Source organism: Mus caroli, unplaced genomic scaffold (genome assembly GCF_978045245.1).
Source record: "Mus caroli unplaced genomic scaffold, Mus_caroli_1 scaffold_11, whole genome shotgun sequence".
In the NCBI taxonomy this organism is placed as follows: Eukaryota; Metazoa; Chordata; class Mammalia; order Rodentia; family Muridae; genus Mus; species Mus caroli.
In genome coordinates, this window is record NW_028227266.1 from 53,474,153 (window position 1) to 53,495,176 (window position 21,024).

At 48.8% G+C, this 21,024-nt stretch overlaps 1 protein-coding gene across 4 annotated transcripts in view; it reads left to right on the forward strand.

The window, feature by feature from the left end:
• Tmem266 (transmembrane protein 266) overlaps nt 1-21,024 on the forward strand; it is a 118,943-nt gene that overhangs the window by 70,146 nt on the left and 27,773 nt on the right. The window contains exons 2-4 of one of the 4 annotated variants that reach the window (XM_029481172.2): nt 8,072-8,296; nt 9,571-9,725; nt 12,403-12,476. In XM_029481172.2, the coding sequence (XP_029337032.1) occupies nt 8,265-8,296; nt 9,571-9,725; nt 12,403-12,476 (261 nt within the window). In that variant the 5' untranslated portion in view covers nt 8,072-8,264. The remainder of the gene's footprint in view (nt 1-8,071; nt 8,297-9,570; nt 9,726-12,402; nt 12,477-21,024) is intronic. The other 3 variants (XM_085844649.1, XM_021173267.3, XM_029481173.2) reach the window with 3 other exon arrangements.

Genomic DNA, 21,024 nt, shown 5'->3' on the forward strand with positions numbered 1-21,024 from the left:
TTTGTTGAGTATAGCCTTTGGTAGAAGGATCTGATGGTGTTTTGGATGTCTTCAGGATCTGTTGTTATGTCTCCTTTTTCATTTCTGATTTTGTTAATTAGGATGCTTTCCCTGTGCCCTCTAGTGAGTCTGGCTAAGGGTTTATCTATCTTGTTGATTTTCTCAAAGAACCAGCTCCTTGATTGGTTGATTCTTTGAATAGTTTTTCTTGTTTCCACTTGGTTGATTTCACCCCTGAGTTTGATTATTTCCTGCCGTCTACTCCTCTTGGGTGAATTTGCTTCCTTTTGTTCTAGTGCTTTTAGGTGTGTTGTCAAGCTGCTAATGTGTGCTCTCTCTAGTTTCCTTTTGGAGGCACTCAGAGCTATGAGTTTTCCTCTTAGAAATGCTTTCATTGCGTCCCATAAGTTTGGGTATGTTGTGGCTTCATTTTCATTGAACTCTAAAAAGTCCTTAATTTCTTTCTTTATTCCTTCCTTGACCAAGGTATCATTGAGAAGAGTGTTGTTCAGTTTCCATGTGAAGGTTGGCTTTCTATTATTTATTTTGTTATTGAAGATCAGCTTTAGTCCATGGTGATCTGATAGGATGCATGGGACAATTTCAATATTTTTGTATCTGTTGAGGCCTGTTTTGTGACCAATTATGTGGTCAATTTTGGAGAAGGTGCCATGAGGTGCTGAGAAGAAGGTATATCCTTTTGTTTTAGGATAGAATGTTCTGTAGATATCTGCCAGATCCATTTGATTCATAATTTCTCTTAGTTTCTCTGTGTCCCTGTTTAGTTTCTGTTTCCATGATCTGTCCATTGGTGAAAGTGGTGTGTTGAAGTCTCCCATTATTATTGTATGAGGTGCAATGTGTGCTTTGAGATTTACTAAAGTTTCTTTAATGAATGTGGCTGCCTTTGTATTTGGAGCATAGATATTCAGGATTGATAGTTCCTCTTGGAGGATTTTACCTTTGATGAGTATGAAGTGTCCCTCCCTGTCTTTTTTAATGACTTTGGGTTGGAAGTCAATCTTATCAGATATTAGAATGGCTACTCCAGCTTGTTTCTTCATACCATTTGCTTGGAAAATTGTTTTCCAGCCTTTCATTCTGAGGTAGTGTCTATCTTTTTCTCTGAGATGAGTTTCCTGTAAGCAGCAAAATGTTGGGTCTTGTTTGTGTAGCCAGTTTGTTAGTCTATGTCTTTTTATCGGGGCGTTGAGTCCATTGATATTAAGAGATATTAAGGAAAAGTAATTGTTGTTTCCTGTTATTTTTGTTGTTAAAGTTGGCATTCTGTTTTTGTGGCTGTCTTCTTTTAGGTTTGTTGAGGGATTACCTTCTTGTTGTTTCTAGGGCGTGGTTCCTGTCCTTGTATTGTTTTTTTTTTTCTGTTATTATCCTTTGAAGGGCTGGATTCGTGGAGAGATAATGTGTGAATTTGGTTTTGTCGTGGAATACTTTGGTTTCTCCATCTATGTTAATTGAGAGTTTGGCTGGGTATAGTAGCCTGGGCTGGAATTTGTGTTCTTTTAGTGTCTGTATAACATCCGTCCAGGATCTTCTGGCTTTCATAGTCTCTGGTGAAAAATCTGGTGTAATTCTGATAGGCTTGCCTTTATATGTTACTTGGCCTTTTTCTCTTACTGCTTTTAGTATTCTATCTTTATTTAGAGCATTTGTTGTTCTGATTATTATGTGTCGGGAGGTATTTCTTTTCTGGTCCAGTCTATTTGGAGTTCTGTAGGCTTCTTGTATGTTCATGGGCATCTCTTTCTTTAGATTTGGGAAGTTTTCTTCTATAATTTTGTTGAAGATGTTTGCTGGTCCTTTGAGTTGAAAATCTTCATTCTCATCCACTCCTATTATCCGTAGGTTTGGTCTTCTCATTGTGTCCTGGATTTCTTGGATGTTTTGAGTTAGGATCTTTTTGCATTTTACATTTTCCTTGATTGTTGTGCCGATGTTCTCTATGGAATCTTCTGCACCTGAGATTCTCTCTTCCATCTCTTGTATTCTGTTGCTGATGCTGGTATCTATGGTTCTAGATTTCTTTCCTAGGGTTTCTATCTCCAGTGTTGCCTCATTTTGGGTTTTCTTTATTGTGTCTACTTCCCTTTTTAGGTCTAGTATGGTTTTGTTCATTTCCATCATCTGTTTGGATGTGTTTTCCTGTTTTTCTGTAAGGACTTCTACCTGTTTGATTATGTTATCCTGTTTTTCTTTAAGGATTTGTAACTCTTTAGCAGTGTTCTCCTGCAATTCTTTAAGGGATTTTTGTGCTTCCTCTTTAGTGTCTTCTGCCTGTTTACCAGTGTTCCTTTGTATTTCTTTAAGTGTGTTATTAAAGTCCTTCTTGAAGTCCTCTACCATCATCAGGAGATATGCTTTTAGATCCGTGTCTAGCTTTTCCGGTGTGTTGGGGTGCCCTGGACTGGGTGAAGTGGGAGTGCTGGGTTCTGATGATGGTGAGTGGTCTTGGTTTCTGTTAGTAAGATTATTACGTTTACCTTTCGCCATCTGGTAATCTCTGGGGTTAGTTGTTGTCGTTGTCACTGTTTAAAGATTGGAGCAGAAGCTGTGTTCCACTCACCAGCAGTCTCAAAATCCTGTGGCAGGGGTCGTGGGTAGCTGGCGGTACCCCGGTGCTGGTCCAGCCGGAAGAGGCCTGTGGTCCTACTCAGGCCGGTTTTCTGCTTCCCTAACTAATGCAGTCTCTGGTCCCGCGCGCAATTGGATTGGAGCAGAAGCTGTGTTCCACTCTCCAGAAGTCTTAAGATCCTGTGGCGGGTGTTGTGGGTAGCTGGCGAGTGTCAGCCAACCCTGCGCCCTAGCTACCCCGGTGCTTTTCTGACCGGAAGAGGCTTGTGGCCCTACGTAGGCCGGATTTCTGCCTCCCCAACCAAAGCAGTCTCAGGTCCCGCGTGATTGGACTGGAGCAGAAGCTGTGTTCCACTCACCAGCAGTCTCAAAATCCTGTGGCGGGGGGTCGTGGGTAGCTGGCGGGTGTCAGCCGACCCTGCGCTCTAGCTACGCTGGTGCTGATCCGGCCGGATGAGGCCTGTGGCCCTACTCAGGCCGGTTTCTGCTTCCCTAACTAATGCAGTCTCAGGTCCCACGCGCAATTGGATTGGAGCAGAAGCTGTGTTCCACTCACCAGAAGTCTTAAGATCCTGTGGCGGGTGTTGTGGGTAGCTGGCGAGTGTCAGCCGACCCTGCGCCCTAGCTGCCCTGGTGCTTTTCTCGGCATTTTCTCAAGGTGGCCCCAGCTTGGGTTGGGTTAACAAACCGCTAACAAGCACAGTGACCCTTAAGAGTAAGTTTAAGGAGCTAGGCAGGGGGTCTCCATGAGGGCCAAGGAGTCTCTGCATCTCCTGAGACCTTAAATGCAGAGTTGTGGTGTTATGTCTATGGTGGGGGGTTGTGTGGCAAATGGTTATTGTTTTTGTCAATTATTGGAGAGCTCTGCTCTGAGGAATCTTCTGAGCCACTGGGGGAGAAGCCTCCTGCAGGCCAGACAGGGGGCTAACGCCTGGTGCTCCAGGCTTCATCTCCGTCGCTCCTACCAACTGGCTTCTAGACTCATTCCGACCTCCCCACAGATCTTTTCTTTGGGAACTTAATGGACAACAATCCAAATGTGCAACTAACGAGGTCTTCTGCCCCGGACACTAGAGAAACCATCTTCATTGCCTGTGAAGAACCGTTTTAGGATAACTGGAGAGTCCCCACCATCCCCACAGGCTCACACCAGGAGAACAACGTTTCCTCTGAGTGCATAGAGGGTTGTAGGATGGAAGAGGCTTGGCCCTGGAGGAGCAACGCAAGCCCAGCCCTGATTGGTCCATACTTCGCCTTTAAGATGAGGCTGTTTCTTTGTCAAGCTTGGGAACACTACCTGAACTGATCTTGCCTGCCTGCCTTCCAGGCCACTCCTATGGCCTGACCTCCCATAAAAGAGCCTTTGGAGATTTGCCAAACTCCATTTTCATATTCTAGAATTTATTCTATCAAATTGTTACCACAAACAACTAAGAATATAAAGCAGAAGCCGCACCGGCGCTCACCTGCTTTCCACCCCCGGACTCCTCTGAGGCCTCGTGAGGGGTGCCGGAACTTCTCTGGAATACCACCCGCCAGCAGGCCCATCTGTTGGTATTCACGATTTGGGCAGCCTAAGCCCTCCGCAGAGCTGCCCCTGGCTTTTGTAGCACATGTTGGGAAATAGGGGCACGCCTGCCCTCTGGTGGCAACTCCAGGGATAACACCACTCCGGGACTTTGATGGGCTGAGGCTGCCTGAAAGCAGTTATTTTCCAGTCTGTGTCCCGGCTTCAGCCCAGTCAGTTCTTTAATTAACCACGCAAACCGGGTTATAAAAACGGGAAACACCGTATTCTTGGAGTATACCTTTCCACGGAGAGGGAACACACACTCTCCTTGGAATGTCTGAGTCACTTGCATTTCACAAGGAGTGATCCACTGCTTGGGATTCTAAACCTGGGGCCAGGCAGGAACCTGCAGGTTCAGCCTCACTGCTGGTTCCCATTCCCACTAGGGAGCCCCGACCAGAAGTCACTTTAGAGTTGTACAGTCCTGTCCCTGTCTCTCTTGTTAAAACAGTAGCCACAGGCAAGCCTCCTTCCTGGTGGCCCTGGTTACCCTCTCTGTCCTGCTCCCAAGCTTCTGTCACACCACATACACCCTCAGTTCATCCTCCATAATAGTTGTCACCTGTGAAAACGCTCTTGAGCTGGGTTCTCACTGAAATGCAGACCCAAATTCAGAGGGTGTTGGGGAGGATTTAGCTTCCCTAACTCCAGGAGTGCTCACATCTGAAGAGGCAGAGCCATGGTCCACACCTTGGAATCACCTCACGAAGTTATAGACCATGGGTCTAACCCAGAAATGGTGGCTTCATAAGGGACCTGGGGTATGGCTTAAACCTTGGGACTTTCCAGCAATCTCTGGCCTGGATGCTGATCCCAACCCCCCACTTCCAGGCTTCTCTGCCTGGAGTCATCTACCTACAGCAGGTATCTTCCCTTGTCTCTTAAGTCACTGCTATGTTGTGGGGTCACTGGGAGAAAAGAGGTTCACCTCAGCTGTGGTACAAACACCATCTCCTTGTGCAGCTAGGGGACCAACATGAATTTCCTCCCAGGCTGAGAGCAGCTGGTGACCGAATGCCAAGCTCTGGGCGGGCACAGCTAAGCTGCCACAGCAGTAGAGTGGGATAGGTAGACTTGGCTTTGCAATGGCTTTGGGATTTGGCAGGAGATGGTCATGTCATGGGGAGTGGTTGCCCCAGCAGCATCGGCCCAGGTGCTAGGTGATTAGTAAGCTCTGCTCACCATGCAAGAGAAACCCTTCCTCCCTAAGCCAGCTCCTGGCCCATGTCCTGGTGTCCTTTGGGCCTGAAGAGAATGTTGCTACTAACCAGGCAGGACTGTGTGTTTCTTCCGGATACCTATGGGCACTGCCTTTAACTTTCTTGACCATCACTTCCTCCTTGAGATCTCCCCTGCCATTGCTAAAAGTCGTTCCCAGGGAGAGTCGACCTCTCCTAAGGTTCTAACTACAGAAGGAAGCACCATTCATTAGACTTAAGTACCGTGCACAGGAGTTATCTACAGGGGTGTGGTGGCTTCTCCCCCAAAGGTTATACCAGAAAGTCTTTACCCAGAAGAAATGGGGGCTTTCCCATAGCCGAATACATGGAGACCCCCTTCCCTATTCTTCCTTGACTATGTATGTATGTGTATGTATGTGTGTGTGTGTGTGTGTGTGTGTGTGTACATTCTCGCCCTGTGTAGGCAGCATTGCATATAACAGGTAATATAACAGGTAATAGGGAGTCCTGAAAACTCAGGTGAGGCCCCGAGTCCTTCCCAACCTTGATGAGGGACTCTAAACAGTCAGGAAGCCCGGCTGGGACAATTCTTTCCAAGTAAGCACAGTTTACAAGCACAGGGTAGAGATTTCTTAGGCTCAGGGGATGGTCTTGCACACCTGATCACTTGGTTTTAAATGTCTGCTCAACTTCACCATTCCTGAGTCGGGCACAGGCTCTGGGCTTTCCCTAAGTGCTCCATCGCCTTACAGCAGTTACAACTCATTTGACCCCCTTTCCCACTACAATATATCTGGTTTTGCTGACTTGGGATGCAGGGCCCACCTTGCCCATGCAGGGGGCACAATGTCATTTGACATCCAGATCTGCCCCTGCCTCCTTCCTTTGTCCTCCCAGCTGCCTGAGCCTCTCCCTGGCTCAGGGAAATCTCAGATTGCAGGTGACTCCAGACTTGCCCTCATCTCTTTCAAAGGCAAAGTCAGTATTTTCACAGTTGGTGTAAAGTGTGGCCTGTCTGAACTTCCCTCAGGCAAGCTGCAACCGCATGGAGTACATTGTTTCTTTCCTGCTGCTTGTAGCTCTCTTCTGAGGCAGAAAGAGCAGAAAGCTCTCAGTAAGGCTCATACTCAACAGATTTCAAGGTAGGAGGGGGGTGGGTGTCCAGTTGCTTTCTCTCACCATGAGGGTGAGGCCTCCTGTTCCTCCCTGGACATCACCTAGGGCCAAAAGGTTTCCTGGCTGCTCGTTTCATTTATAGCTTCTAAAGGTGAGTGGCTCTCATTTCAAATGACAGTGAAATGGCACCAGGGTTAGCAGCCACTAAGAGTAGATACCGTGGGGCTGGAGCTGAGGTGCCTTAGTGGTCTAGGAAAGAACACATGCTATTAGAAGAATCTGGGATGGGAAGGGGATGGCCCAAACTCCCCAGAAGTGCCAGGTTGAAAGCTGGGCACAAACAGACGTGAAAGAAGCAAATAAGGCCAAGCAGAGGGGGAGAAGGGCACATGGAAAAAGAGGTAGGGAAGCTGGTGAGACAGGAAAGGTGGGCAGAGTGACAGAGCTCTTAGCAGTGAAGAGTGTTAGGGGCATGAAAGAGGTCTGGGCTAGTGACCCCAGTGGGTGGCAGCGTTACACTTCTGGAGCCTCCGGGTGATGGGGACAGGCTGTCCATCTGACACATGGTAGAGGCTCACTGTTCTTCCCGCTGCCTCTCATGCCTACAGGTGGCCTCATGGATTCTCTTCTGGGTTTCCCTGGCTCTTCACAGTGTCTCAGGGCCATGTAGCCACAGGAAAGGCTACTATGTATCACTCAGAAAGTACTACTAGGTGATAAAGATCTTCTGCTTTCCCTGTCTGGAGTGCAACTGAGAAATCAGCCTTCGGCTTCCAAGAGCTTCGCTTTTTCAAATATTAATGCGGCCTCTTCCTCCTTGCATTTCTCTGACTAAATCACAGCCACCCTTACCAGACCCCTTCAGACCCTCAGCTATAAGTCTGCCAGACCTAGCAGATTAGAATACATAATGCTCTGTAAAGTCTGAAAGACAGACAGTAAGTACAGAAGAAGCCTTTCTTTGCAGTATCTGGAGCATGTGTTAAGAAGTTGCTCATTGTTTATCTGAAATTTGGATTTATCTAGCAACTCTACTTAGCTTTATTTGGATTTAGTTTGGGTTGACCTGTGGGAGGAGCCTGCAGGAAAACAGGAAGTGTGGTCAGAAAGAGGAAGAGTGCATTTTCAGGTCCACAGCAAGGGGCCACAAGCACCCACTCCATGGTTGGTCTCTGAGGCTCAGCTCCTACTGGGCTTTATATCTCTGCTCTCCATTTGTCTCTTGAAGAGACATGCTCTCATCTGACCCAGCCAGTCTCCTCCTCTCTCACCCTCCACTCTTGGCCTTTCTAGGAACTCATGCCCGTCTTTCTTCCCCCATCCAAAATGACCTGCTTAGCTTCCTCCATCACCTGTTCAGGTCTTCAAGCTTCTCTTTCTGGGACCTGCTTCCCAAGTCTGGCGATGACCACATCTGGTCTTTGTATTGCCACCGAGCTAAGGACAGAGACTATCAGTCATTCCCACACATGTTAGGAAATTTCCAGAAAGACTTAAGCAAGCCCAATTTTCTGCCAGGTTCTTCAAGGCTATCACCTCTGGTGTTTGCACTTTTTCTGCACAAATATGAGGAAGAAGTCACCACCTGAAAGCACCCATATCCTTCTTTCAGGGATAGCTAAAATGCAAAGCTGCTTTCCCAGCCCACTGACACCTGAGTCTACAGGAGGAGGGCACTGGTCCTCCTTGCAGCAGGTTGCAGCAGATTGACTCCTTCTAGATGGGAAGTATGAGGTGATGGCCAAGCCTCGGAGCCATCAGATATCATCATCTTCATCACCATCATCATTACCTTCACCATCACCATGATGCTATTTCAGCCACACCGTGCTTTCAGGTTAGATACATTCTTTCATTTAGCTTTCAACAACTCTACAAGTTAAAAAAAATACTATACTTTCCAAATGGGGAAGAGGGGTCCCAAAATGACCGGGTGCCTTGTAGGTGATCTCGGGGCAGTGGGGTACACCCCAAAGTAAAGACTTTCCTGGTTTGCTTTGGTCCCTAACTGAAAACAGATGGGCAGGCAGAAATGGGCCATAAACAAGCAAATGAGTGAGGTTTGATTACAGCACTCCAGACTCAGTGCTATGCAGAAGAGTCCGTCCTCGGGGGTGCCTCGTCTCCCTAGAAAGGTCTCCCAGAAGACACCCATACACAGAGTGTGAGTCTCATGAGATGGGACGGAAGGTAGCCCTGGCCTACAGTTTGGTAACCACAGCTGCCATCCATGTGGAGCACAGGAAAGCGCAGCACTGTAGGAAGGGGTTATTAGCTCACCCCACACAGAACTGGCCACTTAACTTTTAACTCATGCTTCCTATACTTACCCAATTATAGCATTTTTTTTTTTGTCAAGTAACAGCTGTCGGTACTCTGTAGCACTGATATCCAGATAATCTGCTCTGATAAGTGGGGATCCAATCCAGCTCTTCCTCTTATGACTGAAAAACCGTCTAATTCCAGCCTCTGAGTGCTTCAGTATCATTAGTTAATGAGTGTAAACAGAGGCTTCCCCCAAATGCCAGCACATGGGCTGGGTTCTCAGACACAGAGGAATTTAGCAGCAACAGCTTGTGTATGGGCCGTACCTCCTCAGCAAGCCTGACTCGCCTATGGGGTGTGAGTTTCACGCTCATTTTCAAGAATCCCAGAGAGTTCCTTTAAGTTCCCTAAGTCAACCAGTAAACCCAGCTGTGTCCCTTAATGAGACTGTTTTACAATGTATGATTCTACCCTGTGGCCTCTTGAATAAGACGCAGCTCTCAGGAAGCCCAGCCGCTGATGTAGCTCAATGGTGGAGGGTTTGCTTAGCTTGCTTTAGCAAGGCCCTCCCTTCCATCCTCAGCATCATGAAGCCCAAGCCCAGGGGAGCCAGGCTGTTGATTTGAGGCAAGGCTGCGGCCAGGATCTCCCCTCAGCCCCTCAGCCCCTCAGCCCCTCAGCCCCTCAGCCCCTCAGCCCCTCAGCCCCTCAGCCCCTCAGCCCCTCAGCCCCTCAGCCCCTCAGCCCCTCAGCCCCTCAGCCCCTCAGCCCCTCAGCCCCTCAGCCCCTCAGCCCCTCAGCCCCTCAGCCCCTCAGCCCCTCTTCTCCTTGCTTTTGTCCCCGCAGGTCTGACTGGCTGAAGCCGTGCTGTGGGAAGAGAGCAGCCGTATGGCAGGTATTTTTGCTCAGTGCAAGTCTCAACAGTTTCCTGGTAGCCTGTGTAATATTGGTGGTGATCCTCCTGACTCTGGAACTTCTAATAGATACAAAGCTTCTCCAGTGTGAGTAGCCGGAGAGACACACATGCAAATACATATGTCAATATTCACTGTGCATCCGCATCCCTCAGGGGTCCCCAACCTGCACGGAGATTGTCCCCAGGCCTGGGCCACCGCAGAGCTGTGGGCCCCACGATGGCCCACGGGGATTGCCGCTGGGGTGGGAACACACTTGACAGCTTCTCTGTCACCACTGACATACTTTGTCCCTTTCTATCAGTTCCCTCCCCAGCATCCCACAATCAGAAACCGATGAGACAAAAACAAAAGTTGGGGACCCCTGCGTGCATTTTTTTTGTTGTTGTTGTTCTCATTTGGAATTTTCCAGGGTGATTTTTTTTCTGGCTTAAACAGAGTTCCATTTGGGGAAGTCGATCCCCTGTAGTAACTACACAACAGCCACTTATGTCTGTACCATTCTGAAGCGGGTAGCCTCATTCACTTGTGTCTTGGTAACTCTAAAGATGCTTTTCCACACCTACACCCCCAACCCCGCCAGGAACCGTGGATAGGACAGGGCCCCATTGTACAGACAAAGGCGACAATTTGAAGTTTGTGGGAATTTGGAGACTTACCCTAGGTCAGAGGAACAGACCAGGGACTTCAAGCCTCTGGGCTGTCCAGCTTTTTGGTCACTTTCCTTACTTTTGGGACTGCTTCCTGCCTCATGATGTCTGCAGTTTGGCACCACCTGTGGCACCAGGAGGCTTAGCTTTTTCTGATACACTGGCAATGTGACTGTCACAGTGGAGGCCACTTCCTGTCTTTACCCTTGGAACCCCTGCTTGGTATACCAGAGGCCCAGAGGCCCGAGTGTCTGGCCCTTGGCTGTGACTGAACAGCCAGCTTAGGGAAAAGTCCACACACACCTTTCTTGATCCAGGAGGTGGACCATTCAAGTACGAACACTTTAAAAGTGGAATTACTGAAACAGAGAGCTTTCATTTCCCACCACTGACAGAGTTCAGGACAAGAGGTTCAGCCACCCCCAAACCCATTTTGTCCTCTCGTCTTCTCAAATGCCCCGAGTCCTTTACTAGATCTCCTATGCTCGGGGGTTGTCACAGCTCCCTCCAAGACACACCAGCCTTGTCTGCTCTCTGGAAGAGCACAGAATTGCTTTTGTCTGATAAGCCTAGTTGGGTTTTATGTAGCCGCTGGCCCCTTGGTTCCAATTAAAGTATCTTCCAGCATTAAGTGGTTTTACACTCAACCTGTCTTCAATTAAACCATGCTGTAGGCTTTCCCTCCATGCATCCAGACTGTCTGCATTTTATGAGACCTGACCATAATGGAGTCCTTCTTTCTCTATGGTGGATTGTGCTGGGGCCCAGAGCTCCTCGGGTTGTGAAGAGGCTTCGGGTAGAACTGAGAAGGCAGCCGACACTGGAATTTTGCTTAAAATTAAGTATCCAGGAGATTGATTTTGGTGGGAGATCCAATAGCAGCTCATAAAAGGCATCTTAAATTCCATAAAACGCACAATCCGAGATTTATGGCTCTTCTAAAGCAAACCATAAAACAGGCACAGGAATTCATTTGAGAAATAATGGGGAGGGATTTTATGTATCCAGAATCATCTGAGGTCTTTCCAGAGTCACACGGGCCTCAGCCTCTTGGTTCCCAGTGGTATTCATGTGACTCAGAATGTGGAGGAATTCACGGTGTAGCCAGGGCTCATCCTTCGAGGGTCACACTGGCCCTGTGCCAGGGGGCCCAAGTGTCTCCATCCTGGAACCAGCTATTGTAGCCTTCTTCCTCTTGGATTTGCTTGAAGACCTCATTTTTATCCACTCCCAGGGTTCACAGATTCTAGAATCACAGAATCTTCTGTCCAATGGAAATATCTTTCTTTGATCCCAGGGGAACTTGACCCATTAGAAACAAGCCCTCTAGGGAGTCAGCATGGCCTGTTTGCCACAGCACCCCTGCCTCCTATCCCCAAAGTCCCACTGATTCACACGGAGAATTTCTTCTAGAGACTGTTCTGCTCGCTCTCTACCAAGGTCACCCCACCTTTGTCTGGACTCCAACACTTTGCCTTTAGCCTCACTGGCATATAGACTGTAACCCACTAGTGTTCAGAGGCTGTCTGTGGTGTCCTGTCCTTTAGAGGGGACTTCCAAGGATGCCTGGCTAGCTGAAGATAGAGTAAGGAGCCCACGGTGCCAGTCTCCCCCTTATCTGCCCCAGCCCACAGGCCCGTAGCTCCAGCCATCTTTCCAAAGCACGCTGCCGTCACCGCCATCGGCACTACTGCAGGTTCAGAATGGAAAGGTAGAGAGGCTTGCCTGGAGCCCCACACAAAGTGCATTAAGCTGTGGAGACAGTGTGCAGATAACTTTGCTGTGGTCATGACCCCTCCTCCCCTGGGTCTGGCTAGGGCACAAAAGATAACAGCAGTGGACAGGAGGAATCTGGAGATGGCCTTTGAGGAGGAGAAGGTGGCAGCTGCTAGGGAGAAGAGTATTCGAGCCACGGTGCTGTCACTGCCTCCACACGACCACTGGGTGTAGGTGTTCTTACTCTCTGACCCAGTTTCTGACTGATCTAATGGTTTCCACAAGCACCTAGGGATCCCCAGGGGCCCACAGAGGTCTACATTCATGCAGCACAGCCCCCTAGACTGGTGCATTCAATTCCTCTCCCCTAAACCTGGTCCTCGCTGTGTTCGTTGCAGTTTCCAATGCTTCCCAGTTTGCTGGTGTCATTCACTGGATCACTCTGGTCATTCTCTCTGTGTTCTTCTCAGAGGTAGGTAAAGATTTGGGCCCTGAAATCTCTTTGGGGTGACACTCCCAGGGAACCTGGGCTTCATTTCACTACACATTTCCTCGTGTCAGGCCCGCTACCATCTCTGAAGCTGAGTTTCACCATAGGATATGGCACAAGAAGTGTTCACAGACACATACATGCAGGATAGTGGCCAACCCAGCAGCAGGCATTTGCTTCTAAGTAGGCAACCTCTGCTCTGAATCCGGAATATATGCAGGGTTGTCAGCTGAAGTCCGGGTGATGAACCTGAGAAGGAGAGATTGAAGGAGTGACATAGCTAAAGAACGGAAGTTGTTGGTGTGGCCAGTGATGTGTCTTCAGGGAGCAAGGCCCAGAAAAATCAGGTGCAGAAGCAATTAGGCTTTGCTTGCCTTGGGGCCAAGGCATAGAATGCAGTCTTAGAGCTGAGAAGTGGACTTAGCCAGGTCCTGTGGCAGGATGGGGTCCCAGGCTGGCAGATGTTCCTGGGACAACAGAGAGCCATGTTTCTGAAGGCAGGTGCTTCCTAGTATTGCAGGGATTGGTGGCTGGAGTTCACATCTGGAACACTAAGTGGTATCTCCTAGCCCCTTGGGTTAGTGTGAAAGTAGAACAGACCCATGTGGCCACTGGGTCACTTGACAAACCTTGGCAGCAGGGCATTCCTCAGTTTTTACATGGGGAGTGATTGATACCTCTTTTGAGCAGTTCCCGTGCTGGCAATGATACTGTGACCCATGTCTGTGGGACTCTGGTTTGTAGCAGTTTAAGATAGGGCCTTCCTGAAGGATGGGAAAGGCTTCATGCTGTGGGCAGTGAAGGGCAGAGAGTTTCATATGGAACCAGTTCTTTCAACTACAGCCAAAGACTGACCAGGTCAGCTCACCCCCTGTTAACTCCACCCAGGTATCCCCTCCTTCCACCACAGGTACACACCTGTCTACAGAGAGCCCCAGTAGGGTCTTTCAATGAGAGATAAACACAAATAAGGTATGGAGCCTTCTGGGAACAGACATGGGTGCACACACAGAGACATGGGTGCACACATGCACAGGCATGGGTGGGCACACACAGACATGAGTGCACACACACAGGGATGGGTGCACACACAGGGATGGCTACACACACAGGCATGGGTGCACACACACAGGCATGGCTGCACACACAGGGATGGCTGCACACATGCACAGGGATGGATACACACACAGGCATGGGTGCACACACACAAGCTAGTGCACTGAAGCAGAGAGCACAGCACAGTCCCAGAGGGAGGTGGTGGGGCCAGAGAAGATGAACATGGGAGAGGCTATAGAGTGAGCAATTGTTTCTTGTGGTCAAAGAACCCAAGAGGCCAGAATCCCAGTGCCTCCTCTGGCCTAGCCGATTGCTCTGCTGTCTCTCTTTCCCTAAAAATCAGAGGAGGTCTAGATCTTCTACTTCATGGGGCTGGACTGGGTAGCCAGCGTAGCAAACATAGAATACTGTCTTCTCCAGGCCTTGGCTCTTGTGAGCATGAGCTACAGCTGAGACAGCTCCTGCAGGCCCCAACTGTGAATTCCCAGGAACTTCCCAAACCAGTTTACTGAGGCCATTGCTGGTGCTCGGGTACCTGGAAAGGCCGATCAGTACGTTGGATCCCAGCTGTAGCTTGGGATCTCCATAGGGTCCATTTCTGCTTGGCCCCTCATTTCTGCTTGCTGGGATTCCCTCCTGCGAATCCCTGGGCTGGGGCCAGCTGTCTCCTTGATGCAAACCTTGGAAAATGTGCCCATGCCTGTGACTGCCAACAAAAATGTTTAATCAGTTGCTGCGGCTCTTCCCTCTGCTTTGGTTTTATTGGCTTTTGCAGAATTTATTGCCCAGTGTTAATTTGGCATCCCCTTCCTGTCAGTACCAGAGACAAGCCACCTGAAACAGACGAGCTCCTGTGTGCAGGAATAACAGCCGCAGAGACTGGACAGCCAACTCCCACAAAGTGGGAACGGGACTGGGGCTTCCCACAGACTCGGCTTTCTCTGCAGAGCCTGTGGGGATGCTGAGAAGGGACAGTCCCTTGCCTTGGACCTTGTCATGGGTGGGGAGGATGGAGTGGAGCTGGGTTACCAAAGCAGCAGTAAAAACTCTCCCCTGTGCAGTCTGTGAAAGAGGGGCTGTGTATACTGATCTCCTGCCGAGGCATCCTGGCTAGCAAGAGTGGGCTTCTGTACTCTCACAGATCACCAGAGAGCCAAGCATCAAAACCTTGGTGCCAGCCAGCTCTCAGATGCCCCCTTAGCACAGGATTGGTGAAGGTGAGCCTTCTGTGCCAATGACTGGAGTACCTCTAACAAAAAGCCAAAGACCCCAGTCTCCCCCAGCAGTGTCTCAGGCCTGCATGTTTGCCTGCCAAAGTGCTAGTGTGGTCCTTATAAAGTATCATATAGGGCCAGGATGCAGCTCAGGTGGCACAGTGCTCGCCTAGCATGCACAGAGCCCTGGGATCGAATCCCACACTCCATAAGCCAGGTATGACAGTGAATGTTCAAAATCCCAGCACTCAGGAGGTGGAAGGAAAATGAACGGGAGCTAAAAGTAATCTTCTGCTACATAGAAAGTTCAAGGAACAGCCAGGGATCCATGAGATCTTGTCTCAGAATACATACATACATACATACATACACATACACACACATACATACACACACATACATGCATGCATACATACATACACATACACACATACATACACACATACATACACACACATACATACATACACACATACATATATACATACACACATACATACACACATATATACATACATACACACATACATACATACATGCATACATGCATACACATACACACATACATAGACACACATACATACATACACACATACATACACATACATATATACATACATATATACACACATACATACACACATACATACATATACATACATACATACATACATATATACATACATACATATACTCATACATACATACACATATACATACATATTACATATACATACATGAATGAGTGAGAAGGTCATCCCAAGGTTATAACAGTTATGGTCAAAACTGGACAGAGCTCTCTGGGCTTCTGTCTCTTGTGACTGCCCTCTAGGGACCAGGCATTGGCAGGTCGAGAAGGAATGGGGAGTTTGGGTGAAAGACCAGGGCTAAAGCCAGACACAGAGGTCTGACCAAGCAAGGCCTGTGAGTGCAAACCAGGGATGAGCAGCTCTCTCTTCTCATCTGGGAGAAGTGCAAATGTTTCCTCTTACATCTGGCCCCTTCTTTCTCTGGTACATACCCAGAGATGCTGCTAAGAGCCGAGGGTCTCTTGAGAGGTCAAGAGACCTTCTCTAGCTAGCAAGAGGGCTGCATTGCTTAGGCTAGTTCCACACAGGTGAGCCACCGAGGGCTGCTGCCACCCCAGGGTCCTTTGATTATTTTCTGAGCATTGCTCCACACCTAGTTTCAACTGAGCCTTAGGGAAGGACAATGGGCCATGTTACAGGTTGGGAAACTGAGTCCTGGAGAGGTGGGGGAAACTGTCCAGAGTCCACAGGGGGAAGTCAGACACAGACCCTGGTGGGTGAGAAGTCCATGACCCCATCTTCAACATCCTAGAGTTCTGAGGCTGCTCCAGGAAGATGGGCCACTTTGTCCTGGGCAGGTCGCAGGCTACAGATAAGACAAAGGCTAACAGACTGGCTTGGGCTCAGTTCAAGGACATCTGCTCAAAAAGTGAGTTTGGGGATTTCTAAAATAAGCAGTATTGGGTGCCCTTAGGCAGACTAGGGTGAAGTCCCAGCAGGGCCTAGGGAAAGTGTGTTCATGCAACTGGGCCCTGTGGTGCTTGGTCATACAGGGTCATCAAGTTCCCACAGGACCTTGGACAGCAAGAATAAGCAGAGTCTTTGGACTCAAAATGAGAATTGTCAAACAGGGTTTCCTAAGCATGGTCTGCCCTTGGCTAAGACCAGGCCCAGCTGGCCACTCGGAAGCAGAGAGGACACTGCTCCTCTTCGTGGGGTTGCAGAAGCACTCATGGCCTCCTGCGATCTTTCCCAGGGAGAAGAGACCACAGCAGACCTGTAGATGGGTCCTCAAGGTGGTGTCTGTGCAGTGGCAGCTGTAGCTCCTTCCTCCTTCCCTCCCCTTCTCCCACCTGCTCCTTTTTCTTCAGACATCAACTCAACTCGTCTCGGCAGAGTAGCAACCCCAAGAACCCTCTAGTTTTGCTCTCCTGGGTTCTTTGAGAACAACACCATACCAGGCTTTTACATGGGTGGTAGACTCCCATGTTTACATAGCAAGCATTTACTGGCTGACCCAGCTCTCAGTGTGACTCCTCATAACGCTCAAGTGTACAAGTTGGTGGCATTTGGTACACACACAATATGCGGCTGGTGCTTCCAGCTGGGTCCAAAGCAGTTTTACCCCCAAATGAGACCCCGCACCCATCAGCAGTCATTCCCATGTCTCCTTTACATACCTCTTGCCAACCCAAACCCACCCAATGTCTCTATGTATTGAAGTATTCCTGTTTCCTGTAATCAAGACCATGCACTAGGTGGCCTTGTATGTCGGGCCGGCTTCTGTCACTGAGCATGTTTTCAGGATTGGTCCGCGCTGCAGCATGAGTCAGACCTCCGCCTCTTTCTGTCTGAGTAATATCCTTTCATATGGGTATAGTTCATCAGTCGTCAGCTGAACCAAGTGTCTTTTCCACAATTTACATTTTTTAAGGGGAGAAGGGAAAGATGTCTGCCACTGAGTCATTTCTCTCCACCATGTGGGTCTTGGGGCTCGAACTCAGGCTGTCTAGCTTGTGGAAAGCCTTTAGCTGTTGAGCCATTTTACCAGCCCCAGCCAGGTGTCTTCTGATGTCAGCTGCAGTAGCTCCTCTCTGACAACAACTTCCCAGAAATGTCCCTGGGCAGCCCTGACTCCTGAGGGAGCCCAGATCTGGTGGCCATTTGTCATGTGAAGTTCATTGCCAAACTAAACTGAGCCACACACTTCTCTTTCTACATCAGCAACTTCCTAGTGATTCTGGATCCTCAGGGAATCCCTCTTCTGCCTATGCTTGTCTCAGGAGGGCCCCGGGAGCCTCAGTCACCAGATAGGAGATGGGAGAGTGTGTGGGACTGCCTGCCCTCTTTGCTCCAGAAGATGATGAAGGGAGTGTTTGCTCTCAGTGTCTGTCTGAGTGAAAGTTCAGCCATGAAGACACTATATGATCTGGGACAAGTCACTGCCTCTCTCTGGGCATTGTTACATGAGCATCAACGTAGGGAAATTGGCCCAGAATGGGGGCCTTCCTGACCCCACCTGAGGTGAGACCACTGCTTAGGCTGTAGGGTGGAGACTTTCCTCTCTCACTCTCTCCATGTTTCACACTGATGTGGGAGAATCAGGTTCCAGACCTGCCCCTGTAGCCATGAGAGCCAGAGTCCATTCACTCGTGCCCACCTGCCAGTGCAGAGTGGACAGTGCCTCCAACCCCTGAAAGGCTCAGCCAGGTACCTTTCAGGTGGAGACACCATGAACAGCTCTTAGGTTCTGAGCACAGGCTTTCAAGGGCCTGCCTTCATCCTAGACATTTCTAGAAAGTTCCGTCCTGCCTGCTACTCCATGCTATGTCCTGAACTTGATTATTTCAAGAAACGGGATGGAAGCCTTATGCTGTCCCTCCTCCCCTGTCTCCCCGCACAGGTCTGGGCATGGGACCCCAACCGCTGAAGGAGTGAATCAATTAAATATGTATCTGAGAAATCACTCTTGAAAAATCTCACTTCCACATTTCTTTTGCCAAGACTTTGTAAATGACCTTTAGGCGCTTGCAGGTCAAATGTGAAGATAATTATTCTGTGGAAGACAGAGAGTGCTGGTTGCTGTTCACAGTGTAGCTCAGAGTCAACAGAAGTCTGCAGTCATGTAGATGGCTGCTGGACCAGGAATTGCAAGGGCTTGTGCTGTGCCACATGACAGTAGGTGTCCCCCATCCCCACAGCCTTCTCCTCAGAAAGCATCCTTGTTGACCTGACCCCAGAAACAAGCGGGACTTGACATTTGGCTATGAGGGTTTTGTTGGCTAGGAGGCCACAGGACAGACAACCTTGATAACGGTTTGTACCTTGTATATACCCAGGCAGTCCCTGAGACTCCATCTGAACAGTCTGATGGAAAAAGTAATTGACTTATTGTTTATAAGAATGATTTTACCTACGTATCAGTTAAAAAATTTGACATGCCAAAATAAGAAAGCAAGCCCTTCTTCTAGTCCTAAAACCTCAGATGATGACTGTTAACTTCATCCATGCCCAGGGGCCCCTCTCCCTCCCAACTCAGTGTGGGCTTCCAGCAGGAAACATGAACTCCTGTCCTGACTGGCTCACATGAGGGACCTGCTAAACAACTGTTCTTTGTATATGAGTACACTGTAGCTGTCTTCAGACACACCAGAAGAGGGCATGGGATCCCATTACAGATGGTTGTGAGCCACTATGTGGAACTCAGGACCTCTGGAAGAGCAGTCAGTGCTCTTAACTGCTAAGCCATCTCTCTAGCCCCAACAATTGTTTTTGAAAAGTTGAAAATAAGCTCCAAGCCTCAGCCCCTGCCCCTGTCCCTGCCCCTGCCCTGTGTTCCACCCTGCAGCTAGCCAGTCAGTGTTGGCTTTCCTCTCTCTCTCTGCGCTGGGTTTTGCCGCTGTCACACTGACAGATCACTTACTATTTCTGCATCTGTTCTGTCCTCAGAAAGTCAGGGGAAGAGGCCCCGTAGCTGTAACCAAGAGAGTTGACATTCCTGTTATTTTTCTTTGCTGCTGTGGGATGATTCCCAGAGAGACAAAGGCTGTTTTGACTCCATTGTCTTGCCAGGCAATTTTTAGGTGCATTAAGTAAGTTCAAACATGGCTCCGTGCATTCTAAGTATAAAACCCATGCAGAAATGGCCTGGTTAGCGCAAGCAGATTTGCCTGGTCTTATGCACTTACTTGAGTAATGTGTATCAACACACTTACCCTATTTGATTGACATCTTAGAAAGCTTTTGGTTCTTTGCGAAATGTCTTTTTGCCTATGTATACATGTGCAGGCACATATGTGTGTTGTGTACACATGTGTCTGCACACAGAGGTGCCAGAGGACAGCCTTGGGGTAGTTGTTTCTTGTAAGCAGTCCACCTTTTTGTTTTGTTTGTTTGTTTTTGTTATTGTTTTTGTTTGAAGCAGGGTCTCTCTGTGACTAGCAGGGCCTCTCCGTGACTAGCAGGGTCTCTCTGTGACCAGGGGCCTAGCAGTTGGGCCAGCTGGCCAGTGAAACCCAGGGTCAGCTTGTCCTCACCTCCCCAGCTCTAAGATTACGCCTGGCCACGCCTGGCTCCTGAGAACTGAACTCAGGTTCTCATGATCTCGTTGTAGGCAATTTACTGGGCTCTCCCTTGTCCTTCTTATCATCTTTCTTTCAAAAGGAAAACTCCAGGTTTGGTGACATCCTCTCTGAGAACAGTGCAGCAACTGCCAGCAACTCATACCATGACAGGCAACTATGAATCAATGCCAAGGCAACACCAGTTTTTGGTTTGCTGGTTTGTAAAAGAACTGACTTCACTGCTGTTTCCTTTGAGCGTTTGTGATCTACTAAAACATTTGCCAATGAAATATAGGGATACCTTGTAAAGAAATCAAGACCAGGGGCTCTAAAATAGAAAATAGGTTCTGAGTTGAGAAATGTTTTATGAATTCACTGTGAAACTTGTTTATCTGAAATTACCATGATTTAATGACTGTTTGTCAGGCAATCAGGAGCCAGATGAGTCCTGCTGTTCCATTTGTTCCACTCACAGAGACCAGATTTCCACAGGTGACTTGTTAGCCTGCGTGATATGAGATGACACATGTAAGTCAGGGGTTTTAGTCGGAGCGCTATCATTGGAGAAGCTGGTGAGGGAGAGGGTATGGGCTTGGTGAGAGCCATGCCTTGTAGCAAGAGAGAGCTGCTGGGGCTCTAGGCATAGCCATCAGAATGAAGCTTTGGGGACAGAGTCTGCATTGGAGGTTGACAGGACAGGAATTCGAAGAGCAGTTAGGAGGACAATTGGCTGAGAGGGACTAAGTCACCCAGAAAGGTGACAGTCAGAATGGGGTGTTAAAGGAGTCAGAGAGTGGGCAGAGGGTGTGGGCAGGAAGAGATGGGTGCAGGGATAAGAGGTAGATAGCTCTGAGGGGCTGGCTTAGTGAGGGGACAGTGATGTCCCTTTGCTGTCCTTGAACTGATAATCAGGAAGACATCTAGGCTGGAGACATAGAGTTGAGGCTCCAGAGAACTGGAGGTGACAAAGCCAAGGGTTCAGGGAATAAGAAAGGGTGACAGCCCTGGGAGACAGAAATCTGCAAATGCAGCTGAGAGACTGAAGCCAAGGAGTTGGAAGTCCGGAGTTGGGAGGGGCAGAAGGGGAGGAAGGGGGTTGTCCTGGAAACAAGGCTTTTCCAGCAGGGCCGTTGCTAGCACCACAAACTGCTTGTCAGCATGAGCCAAA